The sequence below is a fragment of the Anomaloglossus baeobatrachus genome, chromosome 6, assembly GCF_048569485.1.
Source record: "Anomaloglossus baeobatrachus isolate aAnoBae1 chromosome 6, aAnoBae1.hap1, whole genome shotgun sequence".
In the NCBI taxonomy this organism is placed as follows: Eukaryota; Metazoa; Chordata; class Amphibia; order Anura; family Aromobatidae; genus Anomaloglossus; species Anomaloglossus baeobatrachus.
This window is the reverse complement of record NC_134358.1, coordinates 91801581-91822495: the sequence shown is the minus strand read 5'-3', so window position 1 is coordinate 91822495 and position 20915 is coordinate 91801581. Positions and strand designations below refer to the sequence as shown.

Genomic DNA, 20915 nt, shown 5'->3' with positions numbered 1-20915 from the left:
CAGGTTGAACTAGATGGACTTGAAGTCTCCCTTCAACCTTAAAAACTATGATACTATGTATAACAGTTAAAATTTGGTGCCCTCTAAATAACTCAACATAATCCATTAATGTCTAAACTGCTGGTAACAAAAATGAGTACACCCCCTAAGTGAAAATGGCCAAATTGTGCCTAATTAGATATTTCACTCCCCAGTGTCATGTGACTCATTAGTGTTGCAGGGTCTCAGGTGTGAATGTGGAGCCGATGTGTTACATCTGGTGTTATCACTCACACACTCTCTCTTACTGGTCATTGGAAGTTCAGCATGGCTCCTCATGGCAAAGAATTCTCTGAGAATCTGAAAATAAGAATTGTTGCTCTACATAAAGATGGCCGAGGCTATAAGAAGATTGCAAACACCCTGAAACTGAGCTGTATCAAGGTGGCCAAGACAATACAGAGGTTTACCAAGATAGGTTCCACTCAGAACAGACCTCTCCATGGTCAACCAAAGGAGTTGAGTAAACGTGCTCAGCGTCATAACCAGAGGTCGCCATTTTAAAAATAGACGTATGAGTGCTGCCAGCATTGCTGCAGAGGTTACAAGGGTAGGAGTCAGCCTGTCAGTGCTCAGTCCATACGGTGCACACTGCATAAAATTGGTCTGCATGGCTGTTGTCCCAGAAGGAAGCCTCTTCTAAAGACGATGTACAAGAAAGCTGCAGTTTGCTGAAGAGAAGCAGACTAAGGTCATGGATTACTGAAAGCATGTGCTGTGGTCTGATGAGGTCAAGACTAACTTATTTGATACAGATGGTGTCAAGCATGTGTGGCAGCAACCAGGTGAGGAGTAAAAAGAAAAGTGTGCCCTGCCTACAGTCAGGCATGGTGGTGGGATTGTCATGGTTTGGGCCTGCATGACTGCTGCTGGCTGTGGGGAGCTACAGTTCATTGAGGGAACCATTAATACCAACATGTATTATAACATACTGAAGCAGAGCATGATCCTCTCCCTTCGTGTTTCAACATGATAATGTCCCCAAATACACTTCCAACATGACCACTCCCTTGCTAGAGAAACTGAGGGTAAAGGTGCTGACCTGGCAAAGCATGTCTCCAGACATAAACCCTACTGAGCGTCTGTGGGAGCCTCCTCAAACAGAAGGTGAAGGAGAGCAAGGTCTCCAACATCCACCAGCTCTGTGATGTCATCATGGAGGATGGAAGGGGATCCAGCAGCTCCTGTGACGCTCTACTGAACTCCATGCCCAAGAGAGTTAAAGCAGTGGTTGAAAATAATAGTGGCCAAGCAGAACACTGACATTTTGGGCACAATTTGACCATTTTCACTTAGGGGTGTACTTACGTTTGTTGCCAGCAGTTTGACATTAATACCTGTGTGTTCAATTATTTCGAGAGTACCAAACCAGCGCTGTCATACAAGCTGCACACCGACTACTTTACATTGTATCAGACATTTACAAAAATGTGAGGGGTGTACTCACTTATATTATATAGTGTATGTACTTCATGCCTAAAACAGGGTTGGGATCCCATAAGAAGAAGGCAGAGAAACTTTTTTTTTTTTATGCAAACCATTGTGAAAGATTAATTTCACCCTGCGTTATTCTGAGCAGATCCAACCTTACGTTTTTTCCCCATATTTAGTGCTATGGGAAAAATGCATCTTATTCTTATTTAGTTATTTAGATATGCGGAATATATTATATATTATATATATATATATATATATATATATATATATATATATATATATATTATATACACACATATATGTAAAAAAATATATATACTTTTTAATAAAATAAATTTAAAATATTACCAGCTTTATTTAATAGCACAGATCTTGTATCTGGGACATACAGTTAGGTCCAGAAATATTTGGACAGTGACACAAGTTTTGTTATTTTAGCTGTTTACAAAACATGTTCAGAAATACAATTATATATATATAATATGGGCTGAAAGTGCACACTCCCAGCTGCAATATGAGAGTTTTCACATCCAAATCGGAGAAAGGGTTTAGGAATCATAGCTCTGTAATGCATAGTCTCCTCTTTTTCAAGGGACCAAAAGTAATTGGACAAGGGACTCTAAGGGTTGCAATTAACTCTGAAGGCGTCTCCCTCGTTAACCTGTAATCAATGAAGTAGTTAAAAGGTCTGGGGTTGATTACAGGTGTGTGGTTTTGCATTTGGAAGCTGTTGCTGTGACCAGACAACATGCGGTCTAAGGAACTCTCAATTGAGGTGAAGCAGAACATCCTGAGGCTGAATAAAAAGAAAAAATCCATCAGAGAGATAGCAGACATGCTTGGAGTAGCAAAATCAACAGTCGGGTACCTTCTGAGAAAAAAGGAATTGACTGGTGAGCTTGGGAACTCAAAAAGGCCTGGGCGTCCACGGATGACAAAAGTGGTGGATGATCGCCGCATACTTTCTTTGCTGAAGAAGAACCCGTTCACAACATCAACTGAAGTCCAGAACACTCTCAGTGAAGTAGGTGTATATGTGTCTCTAAGTCAACAGTAAAGAGAAGACTCCATGAAAGTAAATACAAAGGGTTCACATCTAGATGCAAACCATTCAATTCCAAAAATAGACAGGCCAGAGTTAAATTTGCTGAAAAACACCTCATGAAGCCAGCTCAGTTCTGGAAAAGTATTCTATGGACAGATGAGACCAAGATCAACCTGTACCAGAATGATGGGAAGAAAAAAGTTTGGAGAAGAAAGGGAACGGCACATGATCCAAGGCACACCACATCCTCTGTAAAACATGGTGGAGGCAACGTGATGGCATGGGCATGCATGGCTTTCAATGGCACTGGGTCACTTGTGTTTATTGATGACATAACAGCAGACAAGAGTAGCCGGATAAATTCTGAAGTGTACCGGGATATACCGTACTTTCAGCCCAGATTCAGCCAAATGCCGCAAAGTTGATCGGACGGCGCTTCATAGTACAGATGGACAATGACCCCAAGCATACAGCCAAAGCTACCCAGGAGTTCATGAGTGCAAAAAAGTGGAACATTCTGCAATGGCCAAGTCAATCACCAGATCTTAACCCAATTGAGCATGCATTTCACTTGCTCAAATCCAGACTTAAGACGGAAAGACCCACAAACAAGCAAGACCTGAAGGCTGCGGCTGTAAAGGCCTGGCAAAGCATTAAGAAGGAGGAAACCCAGCGTTTGGTGATGTCCATGGGTTCCAGACTTAAGGCAGTGATTGCCTCCAAAGGATTCGCAACAAAATTTGGAAAATAAACATTTTTTTTTGGGTTTGGTTTATTTGTCCAATTACTTTTGACCTCCTAAAATGTGGAGTGTTTGTAAAGAAATGTGTACAATTCCTACAATTTCTATCAGATATTTTTATTCAAACCTTCAAATTAAACGTTACAATCTGCACTTGAATTCTGTTGTAGAGGTTTCATTTCAAATCCAATGCGGTGGCATGCAGAGCCCAACTCGCGAAAATTGTGTCACTGTCCAAATATTTCTGGACCTAACTGTAGTAAGTAGAATAACTAGTCCTAAAATAATTTATACCAATCCATTTATATGGTTTGGACTTCAGTCATTTCCTCAAATCACACTGAAGAAAAAAAAAAAAAAAAGAAAAAAAAAAAAAACAAAAACAGCTTTGGTAACCAAGAAGCCCTTACCTGTAGGTGCTGTTATAAACACCAAATGTGATCTTGTCTCCAGATTTCAGGGTCCTGGAGCTGCCAATCTCCATCTTTTCTTCATTGATAAAAGTGCCATATTTGGAGGAGTCCTTAATCGTTAAATTAGGGATTATGTCTGGTTGACCCTAAATGATAAAGTGTTAGACCAGGTTAGATCATACGTTTCGATATGCAGCACCACATCTGATGATCCATGCTGCCGTATATACAAGAGCATTCACACTTAGGTCGTTGACCAATTTTTGGACGATTTCCTATCCGCAATTTCAATGTCGTCATTAATCACATCCCAATTACTGTTTTCCCCTAGAGGAGTTTCAGGGGTTTTTTGCCCTCATTTCAACTGAAGTTCACATCATGTTAAATTGCCAGAATGAGAGAAATAGAACAGATCGATGTTCCTGCGGAGAAGAGTCCAAAACTGGACACCATGTACTCAAATCTACGTGGTGTTTGAAAGCTATGGATGACTGCTCAGGAGCTGCTCTGGGAGAGTGGTTCCATATTTATCCCCCCGAATACCAGTATGGTTTAATCCTCAGCTGCCGCACTTACATTTTCTACCAAAAGTGGTAATTTGGGTAAGGTTGGGCATCAAGTTTGTTAGTCACATACTTTCACATTCTGAGGAGCTACCTACTAAGCCCTAGTCTATTGGTCACATCAGTGATCTGTGGCCACCTTTGATACTATGGCTTCCGCGACTCTTCATTTGATTAGCCAGCCTTCCCACATCATCGTTGCAGTATGATGCACATGCGATGTTGCGCCAGGTCTGCTAATAAATAGAAGAACCACACATGCGGTCAGGTAAAAGGCAGCTGACCTGCTCCTCCATAGCGGCTGCAGACAACTGTCATAGCTAATGGACTGGGCCATGCTCATTGATTCACATCAACTCTACTACCTAGAAGCACCAATTTTCAATGTTCGCAGCTCCGTCACGCATCGTGTGCTCAGTCTGGTACCCTACAGACATTGGCCAAGTTCTCAAACTTGAAGATGCATTTTGGGGGACATTGAATTTACCTAATCCCCTGTCCCATTACTCCAGTCCTCCTCTAACAAGCCTCTTGATAAGCTAAATGGACATCGGACAGGTCTGTATTACCAGAAGAGGATTGGAAGAAGGTTGAAAGTGATTACTACACATGATTTGTGAGTGTGAAAGATTTTCTGATTCAATCCAAATACCTAGAGGTAGGGCGTATTACATGCCTGAAATGCCTGCAAATATAGGTGCCAGTCCCTGTGCTGTGTGTCAGATGTACGGCTGTAGGTGGCACATTTTACACTCTGTACGGTCATGTTCTAAAATTACAGACACTATTTATGCATGAAAAAAGAGAATTTTGTTACTTACCGTAAATTCTTTTTCTTATAGTTCCGACATGGGAGACCCAGACCATGGGTGTATAGCTTCTGCCTCCGGAGGACACACAAAGTACTACACTCAAACGTGTAGCTCCTCCCTCCTAGCATATACACCCCCTGGTAGCCAGTCCTAGCCAGTTTAGTGTAAAAGCTGAAGGAGGACATCCACCCACAAGTAGAGACAGAGCAAAACCCGGAACAACCGGAACCTCTGTCTACAACAACAACAGCCGGTGAAAACACACGGAACAAGAAACCTTCCAACAGGCAACAGGGAGGGTGCTGGGTCTCCCATGTCGGAACTATAAGAAAAAGAATTTACGGTAAGTAACAAAATTCTCTTTTTCTTCATCGTTCCTTATGGGAGACCCAGACCATGGGACGTTCCAAAGCAGTCCATGGGTGGGAATAAACAGAAAAACTGAGAAGTAGGCGAAACCTAACTTCACAAATGGGCGACAGCCGCCTGAAGGATGCGTCTGCCCAAGCTCGCATCTGCCGAAGCATGAGCATGCACTTGGTAGTGCTTCGAAAAGGTATGCAGACTAATCCAAGTGGCAGTCTGACAGACCTGCTGAGCCGTAGTCTGGGCCTGAAAGCCTAAGAGGCACCGACAGCTCTGGTCAAGTGTGCCTTGATCCCCGGCGGGAGAGGCACTTGAGTACACTGGTAGGTATCGGAAATGGCCGACCTAATCCAACGAGCCAGGGTCGGCTTAGATGCCGAGAGGCCCTTACGCTGACCAGTGGTCAGCACAAAAGAGAGGTGCACCGCCTAAGAACAGCGGTGCGAGACACATAGATCCGGAGCGCCAGCACCAGATCCAGAGTATGCAACGCCTTTTCAAAGCGATGAACAGGAGCCGGACAAAAGGAAGGCAGGGAAAATGCCCCGGTTAAGGTGGAAGCAGCAACCACCTTAGGGAGAAAGTCCGGAGTCGGACGGAGAACCACCTTGTCTTGATGAAAAACCAAAAAAGGGGTGACTCCGAAGAGAGTGCAGCCAAAACAGAGACTCTCTTGAGGGAAGTTATGGCCACTAGAAAGACCACTTTCTGTGAAAGACGAAACAAGAGGCTCAAAGGGGGGTTTCCGGAAGCCGTGAGGACCGAATTAAGGTCCCAGGGCTCCAAAGGCCGCCGGTAAGGCGGAATGATGCGAGATGCGCCCTGCATGAAGGAGCGCACCTGAGCCAGCCGGGCGATACGCCGCTGGCACAACACTGACAGAGCCGAGACCTGTCCCTTAAGGGAATTGAGGGATAGTCCTAGTTGCAGACCGGACTGTAGAAGGGACAGGAGGGTCGGCAAGGCAAAAAGACCAAAGGATACTTCCGAGCTCGAGTCATAGTGGAGATGACTTCAGGAGGGATACCAGAAGTCGTCAAGATCCAGGACTCAAAAGCCACGCCGTCAATCTGAGAGCCGCAGAATTCTGGCGGAAAGACGGACCTCGTGAGAGAAGGTCTGGACAGTCCGGGGGATGCCATGGCACCTCTACGGACAGATGGAGCAGGTCAGGGTACCAAGCTTGCCTGGGTCAGTCTGGAGTAATGAGAATGACCCGACGGCCCTCCTTTCTGATCTTGCGCAGGACTCTGGGCAAGAGCTAGAGGGTGAAACACGTAAGACAGACGAAGCTGGGACCAAACTTGAACCAGTGCGTCTGCCGCAAAAGCCTGAGGATCGTGGAGCCACGGTTTGACGGCTGAGATAATCTGCCTCCCAGTTTTCCACGTCTGGGATGTGGGCTGCGGATATGGTGGACTAGAAGTCCTCCGTCCACTGAAGAATGCGTTGAACCTCCAACATTGCCAGGCGGCTGAGTGTCCCGCCCTGGAGGTTGATGTAGGCAAACGCTGTCGCGTTGTCTGACTGGACTCGAATGTGCCTGGCCGCCAACAGATGGTGAAAGGCTTAGAGAGCTAGAAACACAGCTCTGATTTCCAGCACATTGATCCAGAGGGCTGATTCGGACAGAGTCCAAGTGCCCTGCGCTCCATGGTGGAGATATACTGCTCCCCAGCCGGATAGACTAGCATCCTGGTGAGAATCACCCGGGACGGGGCCAGGAAGGAGCGTCCTTGAGACAGAGGGGCCGAAGCCACCACTGAAACGAGCCCCTGGTCTGTGGCGAAGCCACCACCCCGTGGAAGGAGGAAGTCCGCTTGTTCCAACAGCGGAAAATATCCAGCCGCAGAGGACGCAGATGGAACTGGGCAAGGGAGTCGCTTCCATTGACGCCACCATCTGATCCAGCACCTGTATTAGGTGCCTGATGGAACGACGTCGACCGCCAGCGGAGGGACTGCTGTTTGACTAAGGGCAGCTTCACAAGTGCCGACAGAGTCTCGAATTGCGTCCCTGGGTACGTGAACTTCTGGGTCGAAGTCAGAGTGGACTTGGACAGAATGACAAGCCACCCGAATTGGTTAGAGTGGCGAGAGTGAGCGAGGCACTCCGCTAACAGTCTGCACTGGATGAAGCCCAGACTAGAAGGCCGTCCAGGACAAAAGGATCACTGCCAACCCCTAGAGGTGCAGGACCGCAATCACAGCTGCCCCGACCTTGAGAATACTCGAGGGGCCGTGGCAAACCCCAAAGGAAGAGCCACGAATTGGACCACTCCGATTGCAAAACATAGCCAACGCTGGTGTGAAACTGCGATTGGCACATGCAGATAGGCATCTCTGATGTCGATGGATGCTAGGGAATCTCCTTGGGTCATTGATTAATCTCAGAGACTCCATGCGAAAATGCCGCACCTGAACATGCTTGACAAGCTTGAGATCCAGGTCGGAAGGCACCGCCCTCTTCGGGGACTAGGAATAGATTTAAGCAGAAATCTCAGAACCGTTCCCAGTCGGGAACCGGTACAATTACTCCATTGGCCTGCAAGAATGCCACGGCCTGAGAGAAGGCGGCGGCCTTGGAGCAGGGGGGAGTTGACAGAAAAAAATCTGTTTGGCGGGCTGGATAGAATTCTATCCTGTAGCCGTGGGAGATGGTATCCCGCACCCACTGATCGGAGACGTGTTAAAACCATACGTCGCCAAAGTGGGAGAGCCTGCCACCGACCAAGGACGTTGCTGGCGTGGCCAGATAGCCAGGAGGAGGCTGACTTAGTGGCAGCATCTCCTGCGGTCTTCTGAGGACGCGGCTTCGTGCGCCATTTGGGTTTACGATCCTTGGCTGAGCTAGTGGACGAGGCCGAGGGCTTAGAGAACGATCAGATGGAGGAATGAAAAGAACGAAACCTCGACTGATTCCTGCCCTGGACAGGTTTCCTGGTTTAGGTTTGTGGCATGGAAGAACTCTTCCCGCCAAGAGCTTCCTTAATAATTTCATCCAGTTGTTCCCGAATAGTCTGGTCCCAGCAAAAGGGAGCCCAGCAAGGAACTTCTTTAGAAGCATCTGCCTTCCACTTCCGAAGCCACAGGAGCCTGCGGATAGCGAGGAAATTAGCCGAGGCCACCGCAGTGCGGTGAGAGTCTCCAGCATGGCAGACATGGCCTAGGATGAAAAGATGGAAGTCTGGAAGTTAAGGCAACCATTTCGGGCATAGAGTCCCTGTGAGGGAATGCATCTCCTCTAGAGAAGCAGAGATGGCTTTGAAAGCCCGCACTGCTTCAAAAGCTGGGGAGAACGAGGCCCCTGCCGCCTCCATACAGATTTGGCCAGAAGGACAACCTGGGGGACAGCAAAACCTTAAGTGAGGAGCCATCAGCCACTGATACAACGGTCCGGGCTGAGAGTCTAAACACCGGAGGGACCACCTCTGGTGAATGAGCCCACTCCTTGACCACCTCTGGTGGAAAGGGAAAACTGTCATCAGAACCACGCTTTGGGAAGCGTTTGTCAGAGCAGACCCTGGGCTTGGTCACAGTGGCCTGAAAACTGGAGTGGTTAAGGAACACACTCCTTGTTCTCTTAGGCAAGGTAAACTGGTGCCTTTTTGCCAGAGAGGGTTGCTCCTCTGATACTGGCGGATTGAGGTCCAGTACAGAATTAATGTACAGTGGGATCCTTAGAGAGGTGCCGTCAGCCACTGATACAACTATCCGGGCTGAAAGTTTAGACACCGGAGGGACCACCCTTGGTGAATGAGCCCACTCCTTGACCACCTCTGGTGGAAGGGGGAAACAGTCATCAGAACCACGCTTTGGGAGCGTCTGTCAGGACAGGCTCTGGGCTTGGTCACAGTGGGCTGAAAACTGGAGTGGTTAAGGAACACACTCCTTGTTCTCTTTAAGGTATACTGATGCCTTTCTGCCAGAGGGGGATGCTCCCCTGATACAGGCGGATTGAGGTCCAGTACAAATATAATGGACGCAATCAAATCATTAGCATCTGCATCACCTTTGGACAGATCAATGGTACATGAAGTAGCGTCCGAGCCCCTAGTAAAGACATCCTCCTCGTCCTGTGAGTCAGCTCGTGAATCAGAGCTGCGGGACGGGGAAGGACAGGGGACCCTGCGTCTCCATTTTAGGAGGACGGGGTCTGAGACCAGATGAAGAGTCCTCTGTGAGCTTTGCTGAGCGAGCCGTAGCAGCAGAAGCGCCCTGAGAAGGGGGCTAATGCATGCTCAGCAACACCGGAGCCGGAGCAGCTGGAGGGACCACTGATGAGCTTCCAGGCTGAGGGACCACTGTGTTTATGTGCTCGGTACGGGCAGTACGAGTCTACATGCAGTGCATATTAAGAAAAGCCTTGCAGCCTTGCTCTGATGTGAGACATGCTGCAGAAGTGGGGGCTCTGTCCAGAATGACCCCCAGCAGAGTATATAAACAGAGAATATAAGCAGCTGCATAACCGGAGGTTGTGGCTTGCCAGACCGTTTAACATACATTCTGTGCCCTCCAGTCCCCCAGCCCAGGCCCCCATTTGTCACAATGTGGTATCTCTGTGCCTATGCAGACATTGAGAACGCTGAGAAAATGGCGACCGGAGCGAGGAGAGGGGGCGGGGCCTACTCTGAGAGCGGGCAAATGAGGTAGACAGGGGAGGGAATCTTTCCTCAGTGAGGAGTGTCCGTTCCCTGTGCTGAACAGCCGCTGGACGGAGCCGCACTGTCCCTCTGCATGACTGACATGCAGGGGCAGTGAAACCGAAACTAGGCCTCAGGCGAAGCCGGGGCCTAGATTTAAACATGCGGCCAGCGTGCAAGCACCATCGGCGCGGTTCTCCAGTGAAAACTGGAGAACCAGCCGGAGATGTTAACACAGTCATATAACACACTCTCCCCAATATATAAAGTACAAGGGACCCCTGGAAAGACCACTTTCTGTGGTAAAAACGTCTCAGTACTTAGCTTGTGAGACGCAGGTGCCAGGTCCCTGGGAGGTGAGCGCTCCGTCCGGCAGAATCCTGAAAGGGCTGCGGATGGAGACCGGTCTCCTGCAAAGCAGTGAGAACCGTGATGGCTCCCACTTCAAGCCAGAGCCCCAGGGGATGGTGAAGGAGCGCGGCATGTGAAGGCTCCAGCCTTGTAAAATCAACCTTCACAGCACCGCCGACACAGTGGGGTGAGAAGGGACATGCCGGGGGTCCAGACTGGACCCGCTTTTCTTCCAAATCTTTGAAATCCAAAAAATCAAAAATCAGAGAATGCATGTGTGTGTGACCTCCTGAACACAAAGCATTGAACTGGCTAGGACTGGCTACTAGGGGGTGTATATGCTAGGAAGGAGGAGCTACACGTTTGAGTGTAGTACTTTGGGTGTCCTCCGGAGGCAGAAGCTATACACCCATGGTCTGGGTCTCCCATAAGGAACGATGAAGAAAATTAGATTTTCCTACATTTCAGTCTACTGAGGTTTATGTGCAAACAAAGATCAGAACGTATGAGGAGGGTGGGGGATCGCGAATGACAAATACAGCTCTCTAAGTCCACGTAGGGTAATATAACAGAAGGGGCAATGTGCTCCACAATAGTCTGGTGTCTTCTTACATCCACAATGAGGGCAGAGGGTTTGGAGGGTGTGAGTGGCGTTATGTTTGTGTTAGAGGTGCAGATTATAAGTATTTATTCGTTAGTATTGAGCTGATTATATGTATTTGAATCTAATTCATGCAGGTTCTTCACATTATTTCCTATAACTTTTTTCTGGCTCGTTAAGCGTCAAGACCTGATTGCCTTGTATCTAGGCATGTTACACAATGCTGCAAAGGTTAGCCAGGCATTACTGTGGTCAGATGAATCTAAGAACAGCCTCTGATGGATCGTTACGTTTATCGCTGTATTACATGAAAAACAAGAGAAGAATATAAGATCCAGACTGTGTCTGCCCACAATACATTCCCTGCCTCAGAGTCCTCCTCACCTCGAATATTTCCTACTTTTCTGATGTTTTCCCAGTAGTTACCCTTGAGTATGGCACATGACAATATTATAGACCTTTTTGTTTATGACTTAAGGCCACTTTACACGCTGCGATATCGGTACCGAGCGTACCCACCCCCATCGGTTGTGCGACACGGGCAAATCGCTGCCCGTGGCGCACAACATCGCCCGGACCAGTCACACTACTTACCTGCTCTGCGACGTCGCTGTGACCAGCGAACCGCCTCCGGCAGGTAAGGTGAGGTTCCTTGTTCCTGCGGCGTCACACGGAGCGATGTGTGCTGCCGCAGGAGCGACGAACTACATCGTACACGCTGCAGCAACAATATTTGAGAATGGACCCCCATGTCACCGATGAGCAATTTTGAACGTTTTTACGACGATTCAAAATCGCTCATAGGTGTCACACCCAACGACATCGCTAATGCGGCCGGATGTGCGTCACAAAATCCGTGACCCCAACGACATCACATTAGCGATATCGTAGCGTGTAAAGCGGCCTTTAGATATTATTCCGGTGATTGCTGGGACTTTACTCTTGTTGCACCAAACTAATGGTTACCAAATATAATGGTCTAAAGTTGATCGATATGGAGGATTTCAATTATAAAAAAAAAAAAAAAAAATTCATAAACCCTATTAAAACTTAACATTTAATTACTCGATATTAAAAGGATTAAACACCACATTACATGAATATGTGCACAGAGGAAAGAGGGAAAAATTCCCTACAATATCCACTCCCTCCTGTGCTCTACCTAGCCGCGGAGGTTGGCACCCTATATTCTGCGCAGCGGCGCCCCCGCTCCTCGACGGCTATCCCTACTATGGCCCTGTGAGTCCCTAGCCAAGACAATAAAGTGCGGTGCAAAAAAATCAATTAAAGTGCAGTGCAGACCATAAAGTGATAATGTGCCAATATGGAACTCACAGTCACCCTCTAAATGCAAGGGGGTGTCAGCCTTGTCACAATGATTCTGTTCGAATAGCAGGGATATAACACTTAGCTTATGCTGCCTCTCAGGCTGCCTCAACGCGTTTCCCCATTTTCTGGTTCATCAGGAGGCCGATATAAGTCTCTTGTGGTATGATAAGACCGTGGCAGTCAAAATGCCAGATTCACATGATGCTAAAGGGGCCACCAGGTGACTGATTTCCCCTATAACCCCTCAGACGTCCTCCAGGATCAAGCGTCACCCAATGGGCACAAGGCTACCAATTACCTTATTGATTAATGCCTGTGTCCGATTACCATTCCAACACAATGTGCAGGCATACACTTCCGCGTTCCACACTGGACCGCACGCAAGCCCGCCCCCAAACACGTGGGGCCGCGTCACCCAATGGGCACAAGGCTACCAATCACCTTATTAATTAATGCCTGTGTCCGATTACCATTCTAACACAATGTGCAGGCATACACTTCCGCGTTCCACACCGGACCGCACGCAAGCCCGCCCCCAATCACGTGGGGCCGCATCACTGCGCTCCAGGGTGGTAACCCCGGAAGTACGCAGACGCGGCTCCCACACCCCCATGTTCATCTCCGCGTTCCAACCTGGAGCGCACGGATGCCCCGCCCCCGTCACATGGGGCCGCGTCTACGTGCGCTCCAAGGGGCGGGTACCAGGGCACACAACCACTACGTCACCTAATCATCCCACAGTATGGGAGGAGCCAAAGTGCAAGCCAGCATAACCGGGTATGACTATAATCCTACCGCACTCTAATGCGGAGGGCATAATGCTGGCAGTAGTGTACTACACACCCGTGCCCTGATTGTTCAGATACACTATTTCCCTATACCCATATGGGCGCACACAGAGCGATATCTCATGTCCGATACAGGGGTTATTAAAATGACCTGTCCCCTTATAGAGAAATTGATATATTAAGCAGGTAGAAAGGGGGGAGGGGGGGGGGGGGGGGGTGTGGACATTCCATGATGTACATATCTTGCGGATCTATAAAGCACCCGAATTGGTATCCTTTATTACACACTGGATCCTGGAGGACAACTGTACATTAATATAATTCCATACTTAATGCTACCCCATACACAAGGCAGCTAAGGCCATAGCGCCCCATTCGAGAACCCTATAGGTGTTACCCTGTTACAGAAAACACGCATAAGACAACTGTTCATTGATTCCATTGGGGGTCAAGGAATCAAATCTAAATGTCCATTCACTTTCTTTTTGAAGTATACACTTGTCAAAATCACCCCCTCTAGGGTTAGGCTTAACAACCTCAATGACACAGAAGGACAACTGGTGTGGGTTTCCCCCATGTTTTTCAATCACATGTCTAGCCCTTTCATTGGGTTAAGGATGTGAACCTATTTTGTAGGAAATTAAAATGGAGGAGGTTTTTCCTTAGGAATGACAGAGAGAAATGTAGAGAGCTGGGACTAACAGAGGATGATCTCGAGTGTTATCAGACGCTTATGGGTTTGGCACAGGAGCAGACAGGGGTACATCAGGGCGGTCTTGGTCCCTTTACTGATTTAAGAGCTGGCAGCACCAAAATGCCACCAGGAAGCGACACAACTAGTGTGGATATATTTCTGACCCTGGTGGAAAGAGACCTCCGCAAAATCCCAAGTAAGAACAGAGGGATGGGGTCCAATTTATCGGAGGAGGAATGGACGGCTCTGTAAAAACTTGAAAGAGACCAAAACTTGATCATAAAACCCTCTGACAAGGGGGGGAATTTGGTAATAATGGACCATAAGAGATACCTGGATATGTGTAATGCTATACTAAATGATAAAGATACGTATGAGATCATCCCGGGAGACCCCACACAAGAATATCTTGAAACTCTGTCACAAATCCTTGAAGCAGCTAGGGAGGAAGGGATCTTGTCCCTCAATGAGTATAAATTTCTCAAACCAACCTTCCCGATAACACCCACGTTTTATTCATTGCCCAAGGTACATAAGGGGTTGGAGCCCCTTAAGGGGCGACCGATCGTATCTGGGATAGGATCATTGACCCAAAACTGTGGGATATATGTGGATCGCATCCTACGCCCCTTTGTTGATGCCTTGCCTTCATTCACCAGAGACACCATGGACCTGTTGAGGAAGTTGGATGGGGTGTCAGTAGGTAGGGATGTGCTGTTGGCTTCCATAGATGTGGAGGCGTTATACAGTAGCATCCCACATGAGAAAGGATTTGAAGCAATGCGCCATTATCTTGGTAGCCGCAATAGCGAATGTATTAGACACAATTGCTTCATGGTCGACTTGATGAATTTCATCCTGCGGCACAACTTCTTTAATTTTAACAGGAAGTACTTTCACCAGCTCAGGGGCACGGCGATGGGGAGCCCTTGTGCTCCCTCGTACGCTAACGTGTTCCTGGGCTGGTGGGAGGAAACCATTGTGTTTGGTGATGAGGAGGTCTGGTGGCACTCACGGATCATGTTATGGTCCAGGTACATCGACGATGTACTTGTACTATGGTCCGGGTCGGAAGAGGAATTTGTGAAATTTGTGGAGGTCCTAAATGTTAATGATATAGGACTCAGATTCACATCAGAGCATGATTGGACATGCCTTCCATTTCTGGATATTTTAATCACACACGGAGCTGATGGGAATCTTGTAACAAAAACATTTCGCAAACCGACAGCCACGAATAATTTATTGAAGTGGGATAGCCACCATCCACCTCCGCTGAAGAAAGGCATCCCAAGGGGTCAGTACCTCAGGTTACGTAGGAATTGCTCCAGGCTGGAGGATTTTAGAGATCAGGCAAATGACATGACCAGAAGGTTTATGGATAGGGGTTATCCTGGGGAGGTTCTCTATCCAGCACGTGAACATGCGGAGAGGCAAAACAGGGAGAATCTATTAAATCCCCGGAGATTACATGAGGAGGGAGACTCCCTGACTAGATTGATAGGGACGTTTGACTGCCAGAATGGCCGCATCTTTGAGATTCTCAAAAGGCACTGGGGGGTGCTATTGGCGGATCCAGACATCAATAGGTTTATCCCCCAAAAGCCGAGTATCACCTATAGGAGGGGTCGTTCACTTAGGGATCATCTTGTACACAGCTTTTACAGGAAGCCCACACCATCAGGGACATGGCTGGATAGAAGGGTTTGTGGATTTTTTCGCTGTGGGGACTGCTCCTATTGTGGCTATATGAGACCGTCTAAGTCTGTCAGGAGTTCATTTAATGACAGGGAGTTCTTCATAAGAGATTTCGCTAACTGCAAAACTGCGGGGGTCGTCTATGTGGCTACCTGCACCTGCCCCCTGGACTATGTGGGAAAGACTAGGAGAGAGTTCCGGAGGCGGGTGGGTGAGCATCTGGGTGACATCCGCAAAAAACGTGACACCCCCCTGGCTAGACATGTGATTGAAAAACATGGGGGAAACCCACACCAGTTGTCCTTCTGTGTCATTGAGGTTGTGAAGCCTAACCCTAGAGGGGGTGATTTTGACAAGTGTATACTTCAAAAAGAAAGTGAATGGACATTTAGATTTGATTCCTTGACCCCCAATGGAATCAATGAACAGTTGTCTTATGCGTGTTTTCTGTAACAGGGTAACACCTATAGGGTTCTCGAATGGGGAGCTATGGCCTTAGCTGCCTTGTGTATGGGGTAGCATTAAGTATGGAATTATATTAATGTACAGTTGTCCTCCAGGATCCAGTGTGTAATAAAGGATACCAATTCGGGTGCTTTATAGATCCGCAAGATATGTACATCATGGAATGTCCACACCCCACCCCCTCCCCCCTTTCTACCTGCTTAATATGAAGAGAGAGGGGAGCCAGCACGATCTGAAATTGGCATGCATCATATAAAAAGTGAAAATTCACAGATTTATTCCAACTGTACTACAATAAAAAAAATGAGATTTTTAGCAAATAATTGATCAATTTTTTGAGCGACCCCTGCCAACGTCACGGCAAATCTCAATAGGGGGGTCCTACTCTACATTCTGTATTTCATGTGCCATGCGGCCTCCTAGATAAAGTTAAAAGCAGAACCATAATAGAGCACACATACCTGTAACCTGTATATAACCGCTTCTATGTTGCAAAAAAGGCACTTGTGGATAGAGACCAGCCCAGGTCCCAGCATGTGGAGCAAGCTCTACACATACCAGGACTATATCAGAACTGACCCTCCCAGTGCCAAACAGCAACCATTGATAAAGGCGGACCAGATCCAAGATGGTGCTTAAAATTGATCAATTATTTGCTAAAAATCTCATTTTTTTATTATAGTACAGTTGGAATAAATTTGTGAATTTTCACTTTTTATATGATGCATGCCAATTTCAGATCATGCTGGTTCCCCTTTTTTTCTCTGTTTTGACCGTAGTTATGCTACAAATCTGGTGTCTGACCAACACCATACCATGCACGCCTGATTTTGGTTTGCAATATATTCCTCCTGTTGGTAGCTGTTCAGACTCAGTTACCTCACCCCTTTCCACAGGCAATGCTAATTAAGCACCATTCTTGGATCTGGTCCGCCTTTATCAATGGTTGCTGTTTGGCACTGGGAGGGTCAGTTCTGATATAGTCCTGGTATGTGTGGGGCTTTCTCCACATGCTGGGACCTGGGCTGGTCTCTATCCACAAGTGCCTTTTTTGCAACATGGAAGCGGCTATATACAGGTTGCAGGTATGTGTGCTCCATTATGGTTCTGCTTTTAATTTTATCTAGGAGGCCGCATGGCACATGAAATACAGAATGTAGAGTAGGACCCCCCTATTGAGATTTGCCGTGACGTTGGCAGGGGTGGCTCAAAAAATTGATCAATTATTTGCTAAAAATCTCATTTTTTTATTATAGTACAGTTGGAATAAATTTGTGAATTTTCACTTTTTATATGATGCATGCCAATTTCAGATCGTGCTGGTTCCCCTTTTTTTACCTGCTTAATATATCAATTTCTCTATAAGGGGACAGGTCATTTTAATAACCCCTGTATCGGACATGAGATATCGCTCTGTGTGCGCCCATATGGGTATAGGGAAATAGTGTATCTGAACAATCAGGGCACGGGTGTGTAGTACACTACTGCCAGCATTATGCCCTCCGCATTAGAGTGCGGTAGGATTATAGTCATACCCGGTTATGCTGGCTTGCACTTTGGCTCCTCCCAAACTGTGGGATGATTAGGTGACGTAGTGGTTGTGTGCCCTGGTACCCGCCCCTTGGAGCGCACGTAGACGCGGCCCCATGTGCCGGGGGCGGGGCATCCGTGCGCTCCAGGTTGGAACGCGGAGATGAACATGGGGGTGTGGGAGCCGCGTCTGCGTACTTCCGGGGTTACCACCCTGGAGCGCAGTGATGCGGCCCCACGTGATTGGGGGCGGGCTTGCGTGCGGTCCGGTGTGGAACGCGGAAGTGTATGCCTGCACATTGTGTTAGAATGGTAATCGGACACAGGCATTAATTAATAAGGTGATTGGTAGCCTTGTGCCCATTGGGTGACGCGGCCCCACGTTTGGGGGCGGGCTTGCGTGCGGTCCAGTGTGGAACGCGGAAGTGTATGCCTGCACATTGTGTTGGAATGGTAATCGGACACAGGCATTAATCAATAAGGTAATTGGTAGCCTTGTGCCCATTGGGTGACGCTTGATCCTGGAGGACGTCTGAGGGGTTATAGGGGAAATCAGTCACCTGGTGGCCCCTTTAGCATCATGTGAATCTGGCATTTTGACTGCCACGGTCTTATCATACCACAAGAGACTTATATCGGCCTCCTGATGAACCAGAAAATGGGGAAACGCGTTGAGGCAGCCTGAGAGGCAGCATAAGCTAAGTGTTATATCCCTGCTATTCGAACAGAATCATTGTGACAAGGCTGACACCCCCTTGCATTTAGAGGGTGACTGTGAGTTCCATATTGGCACATTATCACTTTATGGTCTGCACTGCACTTTAATTGATTTTTTGCACCGCACTTTATTGTCTTGGCTAGGGACTCACAGGGCCATAGTAGGGATAGCCGTCGAGGAGCGGGGGCGCCGCTGCGCAGAATATAGGGTGCCAACCTCCGCGGCTAGGTAGAGCACAGGAGGGAGTGGATATTGTAGGGAATTTTTCCCTCTTTCCTCTGTGCACATATTCATGTAATGTGGTGTTTAATCCTTTTAATATCGAGTAATTAAATGTTAAGTTTTAATGGGGTTTATGAATTTTTGTTTGACATCCCTAAACTAGTGGAATGGATTTCAATTATAAAGAACAATCACCATAGTCGACTGTTGATCGACTCTAATCATCTGGAAAGAAGTCGCCAGAGTTTAATATTTTCACCCAATTGTGGCTAAGTCACGAATGACCTTTCTGTAAAGAATGAGGAATCATCCGGGATCACATACGCGGCCAGGATGAAAGACCAATGTCCAGTAAGGACTGAAACGCGTAAGGGCATCCACACAACCACTATTACAAGGCCTGTGCCACCTTCAGCTTAGTTGTATCTAATGTATATGGCTATGTATGTATCCTACATATCCATATACTGGACCGGATCACTGAAGATGGCCAGCCTATATAAAATCTACATTACATTTTCAATGGCACAACCCCAACACCACATTATCACACACAGATCTAAAATAAATGTGTGGGAAATACATAATGAATGTCAGTAAAGCAGAAATTTCCACCGGTCACTAGGCCCGGTACTAGAATCACTCATCCAGGGGGTGGCCTCACCGGCAACTGAGGAGGACGTGTGGCACAGGAGCTCCGGCGGCTCATACTGATTAATTATGCAGAATCTGCACTTTAAGTATAAAAGAAAAAAAAAAGGAGGGCACCATCTGGGAGGAAGAAGGGTCGCGGTAGTTGGATGCGGTGACCTGAAGAACGGAGGTGGGTGTCTGGCCGGATTAAGGACCGCGATCCAGAAGCCCTGCAGCGCAACACAGAGTGGGGCAGTACGCGCTTAAAGACGGAGCAGTCAACACTGAGGGCAGAAGACCGCGGGGTCCTTGCACGACCGAGAGGGGGGAGCAGGTCTGGAAGGAGTGAGGTGCAGCCCTGAAGAGTCATCTATCTGGTGAGTGTGGACTTGACGTGGGTGCCATCTTGGAGAGTGGGCCGGCAGGCAGTGGTGAGGAGATCCGGGCTGGACGCAGTGCTTACCACAGCCTGTCTGTAGCGGAGAGGTAAGAAGGAGCGCTGTGGTTTCTCTTCTCCTACCTGGCTGATAGACATGCTGATGGTGATTGATAGGTGTCTGGAGGGCGCACATCCCCCTTCCCCGTGATTTTGTGTTACAGTAGTGAAGTGATAAAGTCTAAGGGTGTGTGGACATAGTACATTTTTATAGCATTTTAGGATGCATTTTTTTTTTGGTGCAGCCGTCACAAACCTGCAAACAAAATGAGAATCCTGAAGTGTTGTGCACGTGTACAGTTTTCTTCCTTGCAGATTTGGAGCAAAATATAATCTGCAGCGTGTCAATTCTTTCAGCGGTTTTGCCTGGATTTTTCATCATCGAAAGCAATGAAAAAAACAAAATGTAAAAACGCATTAAAAATGAGGCAAGGATGCAGGTTTTTGTGCTGCATTTTCCCTCCCAAGAGATGCAGAAACTTCTGCAACCAAATACTCAACGTGTGCAGTGCACATAAGAGAACATAAGGGGAGACGTGGCCTGTATTCATTCCAAAGCACACATGGAGCTCTGCTGACATCCTGTGGGCAATAAGGATATTGCAGTTACATTTCAATTAATCCTTTTTTCTGCTCACACTATGATGCCCATTTTCAATTAGTCACCTACCACTGTGAATATTACATTACCGCTCGTGTCAAAGTGTGTGGTGTATGGAAAGCAGTAATTGAGGAGGGTTGGAGAATCGCACAGACATGTGAGAAGTAATTAATCATTGCTCCAGATGAATCTTGGTATTTATCTGACTTTTATCATACAAATAATAATATGTATTCATTTATATAGCGCTATTAATTCCACAGAGCTTTACAGACAATGGCAACTCTGTCCCCATTGGGGTTCAAAATCCAAGTCCCTATCTGTATGTTTTTGGAGAGTGGGAGGAAACCGGAGAACCCGGAGGAAACCCACGCAAACACGGGGAGAACATACAAACTCCCTGCAGATGGTGTCCTTAGTGGGATTTGAACCCAGGACCCCAGCGCTGCAAGACTGCAGTGCTAACCACTGAGCCACTGTGCCACCACAGTGGTCCCTTAGGCTCAAATGAGAATAAGCTGGGAAAGTCCGGATACCTCTATAATGGTCTACAGATATGTGTTACAAAGAGACGAAAGTGAAGATCAAGGGCTGACAGTGGGAATCTCCAACTGTGACCATCACCTGAGCGATGTCACTGATGATCGTGCGGTTCACCTAGTCTCTTGCCTGAACCTCACAGAGGGCGGCCATGTTCTATGACCGCTCGAATGGAGTTTAGATAAAGCAGAGATAGAATCGTCATGGGACCTAGTGTGATAACGTGAGACTTACAGGGGTGTTTTGCTGG

The 20915-nt window shown here is 47.5% G+C and overlaps 1 protein-coding gene across 2 annotated transcripts in view; it reads right to left on the bottom strand.

Moving 5' to 3' along the window:
• Positions 1 to 20915, bottom strand: part of NBN (nibrin) — a 158413-nt gene that overhangs the window by 119003 nt on the left and 18495 nt on the right. For both annotated transcript variants that reach the window (XM_075353104.1, XM_075353103.1), the window contains exon 3: positions 3674 to 3822. In XM_075353104.1, the coding sequence (XP_075209219.1) occupies positions 3674 to 3822 (149 nt within the window). The remainder of the gene's footprint in view (positions 1 to 3673; positions 3823 to 20915) is intronic.